Here is a 12,824-nt window from a genome sequence, read left to right on the forward strand (position 1 = left end):
ATTCCAATATGTGATTGACCTTCTCCGACGCTTACTGCCCAACCGGGGAGCGGACGATCATGTGATCATTCGGGAGATAAAATAGATAAAAGCATACTTATGCTCCTCCCTATTGCATGCTGGTAGAAGAAGGTGATGGACATGACCACTAGAATTGCTAGCCATAGCACCCTTGTATTGTTCTTCATAGGCGCCATAGGGATAGGGAAGACGATGCAATGAGTCAATTGACTTTTCTTCATTGCATCATGGTGGTTATATATATATAATTGTTTCCATCATGGGTAAAATTGCCATCCCTACAATAGATACTGTGGCGAGAATGAGGAGGCCCAGCACAGGGCTAGGTACCATCTGGGAGGGGTGCTGGCATGGATTCCGATAGGAGAGTGGGACAACCAAGGTGAGATCTGAGCCCTCATCTTCCTTGGTCTCTCCCCAACCTCTCATCCCTCCCTCCCTCCCTCTTTCTCTCTCTCCACTCACCTCAAGCTTACTAGGAGAAGGGCAGTGGTGTCGGTGAAGTGCAGAGGGGGAGGGAAGGAAGATGGAGGAGGTCGGATCTTGTGCACCAATGCTTGGGAGCGCCGATCAGGAGTACCGGATCTAAATGCATTCTGAACCACTTGCTGTTCCTATAGCTGCGGTCATAACCAGATCTAGATTGAGGCTGTGGTGCTTGGCGGTGGTGTTCGCGCAAGGACTGAGACGATGATGGCGAAACTGTTGTTGTTCATGTTATGCTGCTCATATTGAAGTCGTTGCTTGTTCATGTTCTAGTGCATGTTGATGTTTTGAGCTTGGCCATGGTACTCTCTAATGTAGATGTGCTCTCCGATGGATCTAAATCGACGTTGTTCTATTTTATTTTTCTTTCTCTTTAAGAAAAAGCATTTTTCACATGCAGGTGGCTTAGGGACCCACCTCTGAATATCAATATTTATAGAAGGTATTTTGAGGTAATTTTTTTCAATTTGTACGCACCACCTTTTTTCTACACACTTTCTCCACTTTGTTATTAGAATAAATTGTGGAGAATAATGTTCTACCTTTTTTACACATTAGTGCTATACCCATGAATTGCAATGGGATCAAGAGTAATACAGGGGAAGGGGTCGGATGCAGAGTAATACAGGGTGGGGGTAGGCCGGTTCGGTAGGGAAGAGAAGAGAACGGCCATATTTTTACAGAAATACTATAGAACATTATTCCGTCTATATGGGTCAACTTACAGCCCCATCGTTTGGCTGTTTGATGGAATAAGCCAAAAGGCATATTCGCAAATGGAAAATTACACATATTACTTTTGACACCAAGACCAAGGAGAAATTAAAATCACCTTGAATGTTACAAAATTGAGGAGAGAATGCAAGCATGCAACCAATGAGTATTTAGATGACTCCTTGAATTCTAGTAAACATTTAATTTATCTCTTCATTTAAGCCTTGAATACATAACACTACAAATAGGAATAACTTATTTGGAAAAACTCAAATGTGGAATATGTGTAACTTTTGTGTATGGAGGGTATCTGATACCCGACACCCTGGTACCAAGGTTTGGTACCACGATGGGCGGTACCCTATACCGAGGTACCAGGTACTGGATCTGGTACCTTTAGGGATCAAGTCTGGTACCCTAAGTACTTGGTACCAAATCGCGGAGAGGGAGGTACGTGTAGTTGCCTCTTAGGCGATCGTGGAGCGACCTGTCACTGACTCCTCTTCTCTCTTTCTCTCCTCAATGCCTCCCTCCTTTGCTATTGCTATGGCTGAGCAAGGGAGCCAAGGGGAGCCCTTCTGTTTCATTGTATTTTTGCACAATCTCGAGCATGAGAGGAAAAAAAATCGATTCATTAAAGTGTACCGTTCGAACGGTATCCCGTGCTGTAGCAGTCCTCAATTTTTAAAGTAGTACAGATATTCACCGAGAAAAATAAGTTGGAACTGGTAAAAGAAATTTTCATTTCAGTTAAAAAAAAGGGGAAGTGAAGCGTGAAATAGGCCTTGAAGGTCCAGGCCCACGCGGCAGATGGCCTGGCATGCAAGAAAACCCAACCTCGAGCCGACTCCTCATCTCGGGCTCCGGCTCCGGCCGCCGCCTCCTCCATCCTCCGCCGCCGACGCGGCTCCCTGATAGGTGATCCACTTTCCTCCTCCTCCTCTCCATTCTCTGATCGGCTCACCGGTGGAAAGCTCCCTCCTGATCTCGATGGATTGACTACCTGCTTGATATTGACATTTACGACATCCATTTTTCTTCCATACTTGTTTTTTTTGTGTTATTAGGAGGAGGTTAGGCCACCATTTTCTTACGAGTTATAACGACTGAACTACATGGTTGATGGTTCAGATTTTGATTCTCTTGTTCTTTTTTTTTTAAGGAATGGAACGATGAATGATTGCGCACACTTCTCAAGCTTCTAAACTATGCGATCTTTAAAAACTTTTCATGTATAATACCATTTTAAATTTATTTTTAACTTTATAGTATTTAATTTATTCGTTTGTACATCCAATAATTACTATAGAAATTATTCAGCTGTTTAGCCGTTCAACCTTTTTAGAAGAAAAAAAATATGGGACAAAAGAACAGCCGCTCAGGGCAAAAAAATTGCCATTCAAGTTTAAAATCATTTACCATGTCAAAAAAAAAAGTTTAAAATCATTTGGCAGCTACAAGAGATGATCAGTAGTACTAGCTGGTTGTTGTGGAGTAGTAAATCAAATCAAACCAAAGGTTAAGTACTCATGTCATGTCATGCTAGCAGTAGGTGCTCTGCCGCGAGTGCCGACGATGAGTCCATCATAGTGAATTACCGATGCCTGTCATAGCATGATTAGAAAGATGCTAATATTGTTACAGTTTTTTTTTAAAAAAATAAGACGCTAATGCTGTTTTGAATAAAAGACGCGTGCAATCAGCTGCTAATGCTAATGCTAATGCTTATGGTTAGAAAGATGCTTGCTCTGACTTGTCAGCGATGAACTTTTGTTGATCGGTGATGATGAATGCCTTGATAAATTACTTCCTGAAATTGTCGAAATCGCACTGAGGCAATCTAACTTGGTTTACTTGAATTTGTTTTCTTATATTAGTAATAATATATTCGTGTATTGTAATGGCTCCATATATAATTTGGAGTATGACTTTTTTTTAAACTACCGCTTTTTAATAGGGATTTTTTAACGCGAGAGGGAGAGCGGTGGGAGTACGGATGACTCCGCTGTTAATAATAGAGATATCTGTAATTAGGAAAAGCGGTTAGGGAGTAGTTTTTTTAATTATTATCATGCTGATGATTGTCTGTTCTTCCAATCTTCCATTTTGCTTGCAAAGTTCCTCTTGGCCTAGTTCTTAACATATTGTCATGGGGGGCCAGAGTTGTGAGTGCTAGCGGTGATGGCTCTTCCATGTGGTGAGTTCGAACAATTAGATTTGTCGAGCGAATCAAATGAAGCTACGAAGATAACAACTCAAGTCAAGTACGAAGGACTTGTGATACGATATGGTAATTGAACATCTTCTAGATAGTGGTATATTCATAACAGTGAAATTTGTTAGAATAGATTAAAATATATAAGGCCTATTTGATTATAGTTGGATTTGGAATTGTATTTATGGTATATGGTAGTAAACTTGGCGTCGAACTCTACAACCCAAGCTAGGGAACCACAGCGTACATAACCATGACAACATCACGACAACAATAGCATATATAGAGGGTGATTGACTAATCGAGAGTCGCGGTAACCCGAATAAGTGTTGATAACCTCTGCAACCAACACTATACAATTACTTTTCATATTGTTCGATCCATGGGACATATGTATGCAAATTACCTTATTGGGGTCCAGTGAAAGGAAAAAAAAAGAAATGCTGATTTATTCCTGCAAGGCAAAGCTAATTTGCCAAAACTTTGCTTAACCCCACAATGTGGTGCCTTGATTATCATTACAAAGGTCATCAGAGTTCAATTCCCATTGACAAGTTGGGGTCATCTCTGTGCGTCCTAATTGCATCCCCCAAAATTGTTCCCCACCTTTGGAAAAAGCTAATTAAGCTGGCGGCCCTTGTTTGACAAGATTATTAGGCGAGTCGCATGTCAAGGTTGCAAAGACGTGCCGTTTATGTTGTCCTGTCAAAAGGGAAAGAAAAATGTAAAATCATGATGAGTAACATAGAGAAAACAAGAAAAAAATAGTAGTAACTTTATTTAATACTGCACGTAAATGCTAGAAATGGCATGAACACACAGAATTCGACTGATCCTCTATGATCTAGATCATTCAAAAGTGCAAATTTTTTTTACTAAAACTTTCATGGCTAATGCCACATGCTATAACTAATTCTGGATTTCTTTTTTACTCCCATCTAATTAAATGGAACATTCGAGAACTTGTTTAGAAAGTGTTTTGTAGAAGAAAAAAAGAAATTAAGTACGCGTAGCAGTGCCCTTCAAAAGTTGCTGAATTTCTTTCGGTGATTGAACAGTTGAAAGCACCGAAATGGTAAAATTGTGCAATAATTACCATTGCAATCCTTGTTAAATCCTATTTATCTTACTGGATTTGTTGTTAATTTTGTTTCATGAAATTGTTAAAAACTTTTAGACCTGCTTGGGTGTGGATTTAATTACCTGAATCTGCTCTGTTGTTCGTTAGCTCCAGAAGCGCATGTCGCCGGTGGTCATGTCGAAGGCGGCGAGGAGGCTGTCCATCAGGTCGTCGGAGCAGCACTCGATGAGTATGCGCGAGTCGCCGGAGTCCTCCGTGGTCGTCGTCGGCGTCGTCGAGGGGCTCCTCTCCGCCGCTGGCTTCTCCGGCGGCGGCGGCGTGGGCGGCGATGGGGGGAAGTTGGTCTTGGCGTTGCCGCCGTAGATGCGGCGAACCTCGTCGTCGTAGGCGCGCGCGGCGCCCTCGGCGGTGTCGAAGGTGCCGAGCCAGACGCGGATGCCCTTGACGGGGTCGCGGATCTCCGACGCCCACCTCCCCCACGGCCGCTGCCGGATGCCGCGGTACGGGTAGCTCCGCTTCTCCCTCCGCCGCCGCCGCCGCCGCTCGCCGTCGTCGTCGTCGGCTCGTCGTCGTCCGCCGCTTGCGCCACCGCCGACCGTCGACGCCACCACCTCGTGGCCGTGGACGCACTTGTCACTACCACGGATCAACGGCGCAACAACGACATGCTGACCGTCGTGGTCGTCGTCGTCGTCGTCGTGGTCGCGGGAGAGGAACTCGCGGAAGGCGGCCTCCCAGTCCTCGTCGACGGCGAGCTTCCTCCTGCTGCGCCGCGCCTTGTGATGCCTCGCCGGCGACGAGGACGAGGAGGAGGAGGAGGAGGAGGAGACGCGGCGGCGCATGGTGTCGTGTCTTGTTCGATCGATTCGATTGGTGGGTTGTGATGCTGATGCTTGGGGGTTGTGGGTGGAAGAGAGTAGCTAAGCTAGCGGCGTGCATTTAAACTAGCGAGAAACTTGGAAATTTTGCAGTCATGGTGGGGGCGCCGCATCGTGCAGCTAGCTGCTGTACGTGCGGAGGGGAATTTTTTCGGAAGAATTAAGGCTTTCTTTTTTGTTTCTTTTAGGCGACGTTTTATTTTGTTCTCTATTTTGTTCGTCTTACTTTACCATGTTATAAAATTATTGTTACCTGTAATTTTTTTTTCAGGGTAGTCCATTATGGTGTTTCCGAATTCATAAATATTTTGTATATTTACTAATACTCCGTATAAAATTTTTGTGTGCGTATAGTTTATAGGATTCAAACCTAAAATCTCTCTCAGCGCGTATAACTTTCTCTTTAGTCTTTGCTATATATTGTCTGAAACTTGTAATTATTTGACATTTTCAATGGTTTCAAAAGAAAACTACTACAAAGATCCTGTTGAGCATACACTGGTGGAGAATTGCTTTTTACTCTCGGTTCGTAACCCCCTATAGTCCCGGTTTTTCAACTGGGACTACGAATCCGGGACTAAAGATCACTATCTTTAGTCCCGGTTCAAATAACCGGGATTAAAGATGGATCTTTAGTCTAAAGATCCATCTTTTTAGTCCCGGTTGGTAACACCAACCGGGAGTAAAGAGAGAATACGGCAGTTCCAGATGGTCCCCTTTTCTTTTTTTTTATTTTTTCCCAAATCAAGTGGGAAGCATATCCCCAAATCAAAGTAACACCCCAAATCCACATCACAAATAAAGTAACATCACAAATCTTAAAGTTACATATACACACAAATCAAATACATCACAAATCCTAAAAAATTACACACAAATTAAATACATCACAGGTCATCTCAGATCCATCCAATAAATCACAAAATTATACATGTGAATCACAAATTAAAAAAAAAAAGAGAAAACAACTCCGTTGCTGCCGCCCGCCATGGCCGCCGGCCCACCGCCTCGGCCCGTCGCCGCGGCCGTCGGCTGCCGGATGGGAAGGGGAGGATGGGCAGGAAAGGGGAGAGGAGGAGGTGGAGAGGGGAGGGGATGAGGAAGGGGAGGAGGTGGAGGGGAAGGGGAGGATGGACAGGAAGGGGAGAGGAGGAGGTGGAGGAGAGGGGAGGGGATCGGATGAGGAAGGGGAGGAGGTGGAGGGGATGGATCGGGATGAGGATGTAGGAAGCAGAGGAGGAAGGGAAAGAAGGGGAGAGATTCGATCTGTGGAGGAGAGGATAAGGGATATGGATCTGTGGGAACACCAACCGGAACTAAAGTGGTGATCTTTAGTCCCGGTTGGTAGGCCCCCTGACATCAATCTGACAGGGGATGAACCGGGACTAAACATAACACCAACCGGGACTAAAGATCATAGAATGCCTCTGGGGTTTTCAACCGGGACTAAAGATCATTTTTAGTCCCGGTTCTTTTTGGAACCGGGATTATTGTCGTTTTGGGTCGACCCAGCAAAAATCATTTCTCCATCAGTGATAATACTTTTCATATAATTTTCATATAAAGTTTGTCTCCATTCGAAGTCATTTCTTAAATCCAAAACAATAGTCGTGGATTTTATCGAACTATCTAAACTTTAACATAAAATTTATCTTTATCCAATTTCATATGAAAATTTATTAATTTCTTTTAAAAACAAACTGTCATTTAAGTATCACTACCGAATCGACACTCAATACACAAACTATGGTGTAGACTATCCAATATTGAATATCAATGTTGGTCGTGTTATGAATCAATCATGATACTTCATTCCTACCCCTGTTTTGTTGATATCAAAAACCAACTGTGATACATTGGTGTCGATTTAAAATGAATAGACAATGATGATCCGGTTCAGACGGTTCAGAAGGCCATTTTGTTCATTGAAAAAAAAGTTATAGTCCATATCTCTAGCGCTAAAAATAATTCTGGCTAAGGTAAATCAGGGTTATTTGTCGAAGGGGTGTTATCTATACCTTTTGTATAGGTAACCCACTAACTCTAAGTTTAATGTGCAAACATACCATATCATCACTAACAGTTATTAGTTAGAACCAATTAGCTCTAAAGCTTAACATGCAAACATGGTTTTTCATAAATCACCATATATTTTATATATGCGGGTAATTTTCAGGGCAACATATTGGCTCCGGTTTTGAGCACAGTTACAAAAGTAGGATGAATACAGAGAGTTTTTAAAAGTTGCATGCAGAAAGCTTGAGTCGATGGTTATGCAGTTTTTTGCCAATTATGGATGGAGATTCACAAATATACTTTAATAATGTGTTCTCCGTATCTTTTACTGGTTATTTTTATCTTTATGCGCTGGTTGCTTTTATTTTTGGACAATACTTGTTTTGAGTGCTAGATTATAATAATGGGCTATAGCTCTTTTGAGCAAAGGTCGGGATGTTATATTCCATTATCTAAAAAAATTAGCTCTAAAGCTTAACATACAAACATGACACTTCATCACCCATTAGCAGCTCTAGAAATTATTATATGTTAGAAATAATTTTAACTCTAATATACACATGTTATATCATCTACAATTATTACATTATGTAACATGTAATACACATTCATCATATATTCTACAGCAAAGTGCATGACATCAATTAGTTTATACTTTATTTCCATTATTGATAAAACTTCACATTAGCCTACAAACTCTATATATATCTGCCAAAAAAAAAGTGAAATCAAAGCTTTTCCAAATAGGCTTTGGCCCTAGGTTGTTTCAGGTTTGGGTTGTAACCCATTACCACACAAAAGATTTTCCTAAACATGGAGTCATTTAGATTGCAAACGGATCATAACTGGTTGTGTCTGGAAAAATAGCGCGTCCTCTTAAATGGACCGCACGTGAAAATGTGCCTATTTTCGCGTGCGGACCTATTAAGAGAGCCGCACACAAAAATATCCACCATCTCTTTCCCTGCTACCCACTTTCTCTCCTCTCTTCTCTCTCTCTTTTTCTTCCCTCCTCTCCTCCTTTTCTCCTCTCCTCATTTTCCCCATCGTCCTCTCCTCTCCCCGAGTCCCGACGGTGCGCGGCGGCGCGGCGATGGCGAGCGCGATCCGGTGGGCGGCGGCCGCTCCCCCCACCCCGGTGGGATCCCGCTCCCCTCCCCTTCCTTCCCTCCCCAGATCCGGCGGAGGGGAGGGGCATCGGCGGCGGTGCAGCCGGAGGGGAGCCCGGAGGCCAGTGGGAGCGCAGGATTCGGATCCGCGGAGGCCGGCGACGACGACGACAACGACGAGGAGGAGGAGGCGGCGGCTGCCGGGAGCGGCAGAGCCACCGGCGGATTGGTTTTTTTGAAAATTATTTTCCCAGATTTTTATTTTCCTGTGCGGGCGACATAAGCACCCGCACGCGAAAATCGTGATTTTCGCAGACCTTGGTTGTTGTGTGCGGGCCGCCCACCCGCAGGCGAAAGTCAGATTCAACCGCATGGAAAAATCATTCTCCTACTAGTGACCCGAAGTTTGGTTTACTAAGATTTTCGTTTAGATATTTTCCTGTCTTATTGCAATCATGAAAAGAGAGCACGCGAACAATTAATGTTGCAGAAAAAACAACTAAAATTTAACCTAAAACCGAATTTTAAACTTCACAATCATCTTGGATTATAATCTAAAATTCAAAATTAAGACTTGACATTTGACTGGACCTGGAAAAACCTGACGTTGGTTATATTTTCCTGTGGGCAGCCGTCAAGGATAAAACACTGAAAAATATTTTTATATTCGTCAACGTCAATCAAACTAAGGGAATTTCTGCATTGAACTTGTAGTTATCCTCAAAGTTTGTTTGACGGCTGACCCATCCAAAAATAAATACTATTTAACTTGTGTTGTATACTGTATCATATATTCATATTTTACTATCTTTTTTTCCCTTGTCATGCATGGAACTGTAAGAAATTATGGATGCATCGAAGGCTGGCGATTTCCCAAAGCAACTACTCTCTCCATCTCAAAATATAAGCATTTTTAGCATAGTGATAAATCAAATATTTTTAACTTTAACTATTAATAGTAAAAAAATAAAAAATATTAATCATGTAAAATTGATGTTACTTAATTTATTATTAAACAAACTATCATAATATACAACTCGTTTTATTTAAAATATTCTACTTTTATAATATTGCTGGTTAAAGTAGCATCTCGGAAACTGTGTGATAGTCTAAAAATATTTATATTTTGGAATGGAGAATGGAGGGAGTAGTAAATAAGTTGTACTGTATACTATGTATTACTACTGCGATAGCATATAATTGTGGACCTGTGGTGGATGCCTTCAACCTCAACATTTCAATTATGCTTATAATTACCTAAAACAGTTGAAGTTTAAAACTTAATCTTTAAAGTTAATTATATGGTTTTTTATCACTGTTTATTTCACAATATTTGCTTTTACATCATTAATGATAGGCAAAGATGAATATATATAAAAAATACTCATAAATTATTTTTTGTTTGCTAATAAACGGTGTGGATTAAGACAAACATAAGCAAAATTATAGTGTCCCTTGGTGCCATGGATTATGCACGGTACATCAGATTGCTCTCCTTTGCTTTTGTGCCTTTGTCATACACCCTCTCTGGCTAGAAAGTTCTGGAATCCCAACCGTAGTCGGAGACGAAGGTGGATAGGGAGATATTTGGAGTCTCAATGGCGACAGAAGTACGTCCTTGTCTGCTCACTATTTTATATTAATGTCTTACTTTTAAATAATCGTCTATATTAAAACTTCAATCATTTTTAACAACAAATTTATACTTAAGAATATATGCCATATTATTGAAGGGAGGGCGAGATGGAGGAGGCGACGGGAATGAGCTTGTTCAATGAGAGCTGCACCTCAACCTACACTACTGCATAATTATAATTGATTTGTATAGACGAGACCTCCTGCAGACTCCAGACAAGCCGTAATGGCGTAATGGCGCTGCCGCAGCTGCTAGGCCGCTTCCCCTCCCTCCCGATCTAGCGGAGGGGAGGGAACCACCGCCACATGGTAGCCCACCGCCTCCCCTCCCACCGGACTTGGTGTAGGGGAGGGCGTCACCGGGCCGCTGCCTGGAAGCCCGTGCCTCCCCTCCTGCCAGATCTTCGCGAAGGGGAACGCGCCGCCATTAGGTGGGGGAGAGAGAGAGAGGTGGATGGAGGATGAGAGAGAGGGGGAGAGATGGATGAGATAAGGACGGGTGAGTGAGGAGATATGTTGGATAGAGAGAGGGGGTGGGTGCGGTGAGGAGATAAGGCAAAGGGGGGAGCGGGTTCGGCTCGATTTTACGGGTGCCTTTTTTTTTAGAAAAACGACAGCTATAGTATTGGTGATGGTATTTCTTTAGAACCGACAACTATAATTATTTAAATGTGTTGGTTCTATATGTTTTCAACCCACATAGATGATAAAAAGGGGTTTACACATGTGATTACGCTGTTCGTATGGAAAGATGTTGATTTTCTTAGATGTCTAGGTGCAGGCATGTGCTATGCCCGCCTACGAATACGGTGCCTGGCAATATGCGAAAATCATTTTTGATGTAGTGCTTCTTCTCCTCGCTCCTTAGTCTACTGCTTCATCGACTAGTCGGTGGGGGTTTGGTGGTGCCATGGTCTCCAGATCTCGCAATGATAAGTTCGTGGGCAGCCCGCTCGACAAGGATGGGCGGACGGGCGGACTTGTCTACCCACGGCGAGTATCGGTGGTGGCAGCTCAGCTGATTATGTGGATGCATGGGTATTGATATGTTAGTGATTTAGATGAATCGGCTATGTAATGTATTGATTCTTGATCTGTTCTTTTGTTTGCTTTGTAATCTCTTCTTTTTTTTCTTTTCTTTTTAAAATAATACCGTGCAAAACCTTATTAGCGTCGGTTCTTGATCCGGCACTGACAGTTAGCCCTTATCAATACCGTTTTCATAGTGGTGCCCGTTCAAAATTCAGCATATATGAGGGTTTGGAATCGATACTGATGAGTCATTCTGCATATATACTTGTGTGTGAAACAATATATTGTTTGCTCTACTCTAAGATATGAAGACGGGTTCAAATATATAATCCCAATAACGGGTTTTAGCACAATATGAACTGTAACGAGGTTATAATATATATGTCAATGGATTCGATTGAATCTTGTAAATTAAGCACATTAATGCTAAGTTGCTGCAAGAACTTCCCGGACTCATGTCGATCAGAGAAACAGAACATTTGAAAAGCTGGCAACGTAGACCTCGCAAAAATTTACAAAGGGAGTACTACATTTCCCATAAACATTATTTTTTATCGGAATATTTGGTTGTTCTTGGCTGGTAGAATTGTGTAAGAACTGAGTAAGCTCTTTTTCAATCAAGGATGAAAAAAATGTCAATGATTGAATTTACCCATTGGGTGACAAGACATTCGCTCGGCTTGGGAGGTTAAGACTATGAGAATCAATAGGTTGGTAGTCGGTTTATGATAATGGTAATTATAAGATAAAATAAGGAGAGTATTTTATATTTCGAATATGAAAATAACAACAGTGAATTGGAGTTCACTCATCACGTTAGCTAGAGCTAATTCTCAACAAACATACAAAAGATGCGAAATAAGTTTAGCTCAACTAGTTAGGTTAATTTGTTTCAGTGGTTGATGACGTACCCTTTAATATTAAGATGTCTATAATAACTTTATATATGAATTACTCCCTCCGTCCAAAAATATAATAAATTTTAGCCTGTAAGGTTTGTCCCAAAATATAACATCTTCACCAACATTCTCTTTTCAACCAATAACAATCCTCTACCATTCAATTTTCTCACCTACCTTCATTTCTCAACCAATCACAACCTTTTTTCGTTTAATTCTAATTACTTTCTTAATACCCATCACTACTAGAAAAAGCATTTTTGCAGATGTTGGGAGATTATTTTTCCAAGCGGATTTGACCCTCAGAGCTAAATGGCCGCCTAGGAAAATGTAAACCGGGGGTGGAGCTCAACGTTCGCCTGTGAAAATCAATTTTTTCAGGCGGACCACTTAAGAGGTCCGCCTGCAAAAATACATTTATTTTCGCAGGCGGACCTCTTAAGTGACTCACCTGAAAAAAAATATGATTTTCGCAGATGAAACTTTATTAGGTCCGCTTGCAAAAATCATGCCTCAAAAAAAAAATCTAGTCATCCTTATCTTCTCCTCCACCATCCTTATCCTCTCCTCTCCACCACTCATTTCCCTCCCCTCCTCTCTCTCTCTCTCACACACACACACACTCTTAGGAGAAATCCTCCGCCTCCGCCGCCGGCTCCCTCCTCGACGACGACGACGACCGCGACGCCGCCGACTCCCCTCGGCCGTGACGACGATGACCTTCGCGACGCCGCGAAG

General features: G+C 42.2%; 1 protein-coding gene across 1 annotated transcript; it reads right to left on the reverse strand.

The window, feature by feature from the left end:
* Positions 1-3,862: 3,862 nt before the first annotated feature.
* LOC4346628 (ethylene-responsive transcription factor 1-like) lies at positions 3,863-5,425 on the reverse strand. The gene is made up of 2 exons (XM_015795858.3): positions 4,640-5,425; positions 3,863-4,138 (listed from the first exon to the last, which is right to left on the reverse strand). Exon 1 carries the CDS (start codon positions 5,357-5,359, stop codon positions 4,661-4,663), a length of 699 nt encoding a protein of 232 aa, XP_015651344.1. The 5' UTR covers positions 5,360-5,425; the 3' UTR covers positions 3,863-4,138; positions 4,640-4,660.
* Between the last annotated feature and the right edge of the window lie 7,399 nt (positions 5,426-12,824).

This window comes from Oryza sativa, chromosome 9 (assembly GCF_034140825.1).
Source record: "Oryza sativa Japonica Group chromosome 9, ASM3414082v1".
In the NCBI taxonomy this organism is placed as follows: domain Eukaryota; kingdom Viridiplantae; phylum Streptophyta; class Magnoliopsida; order Poales; family Poaceae; genus Oryza; species Oryza sativa.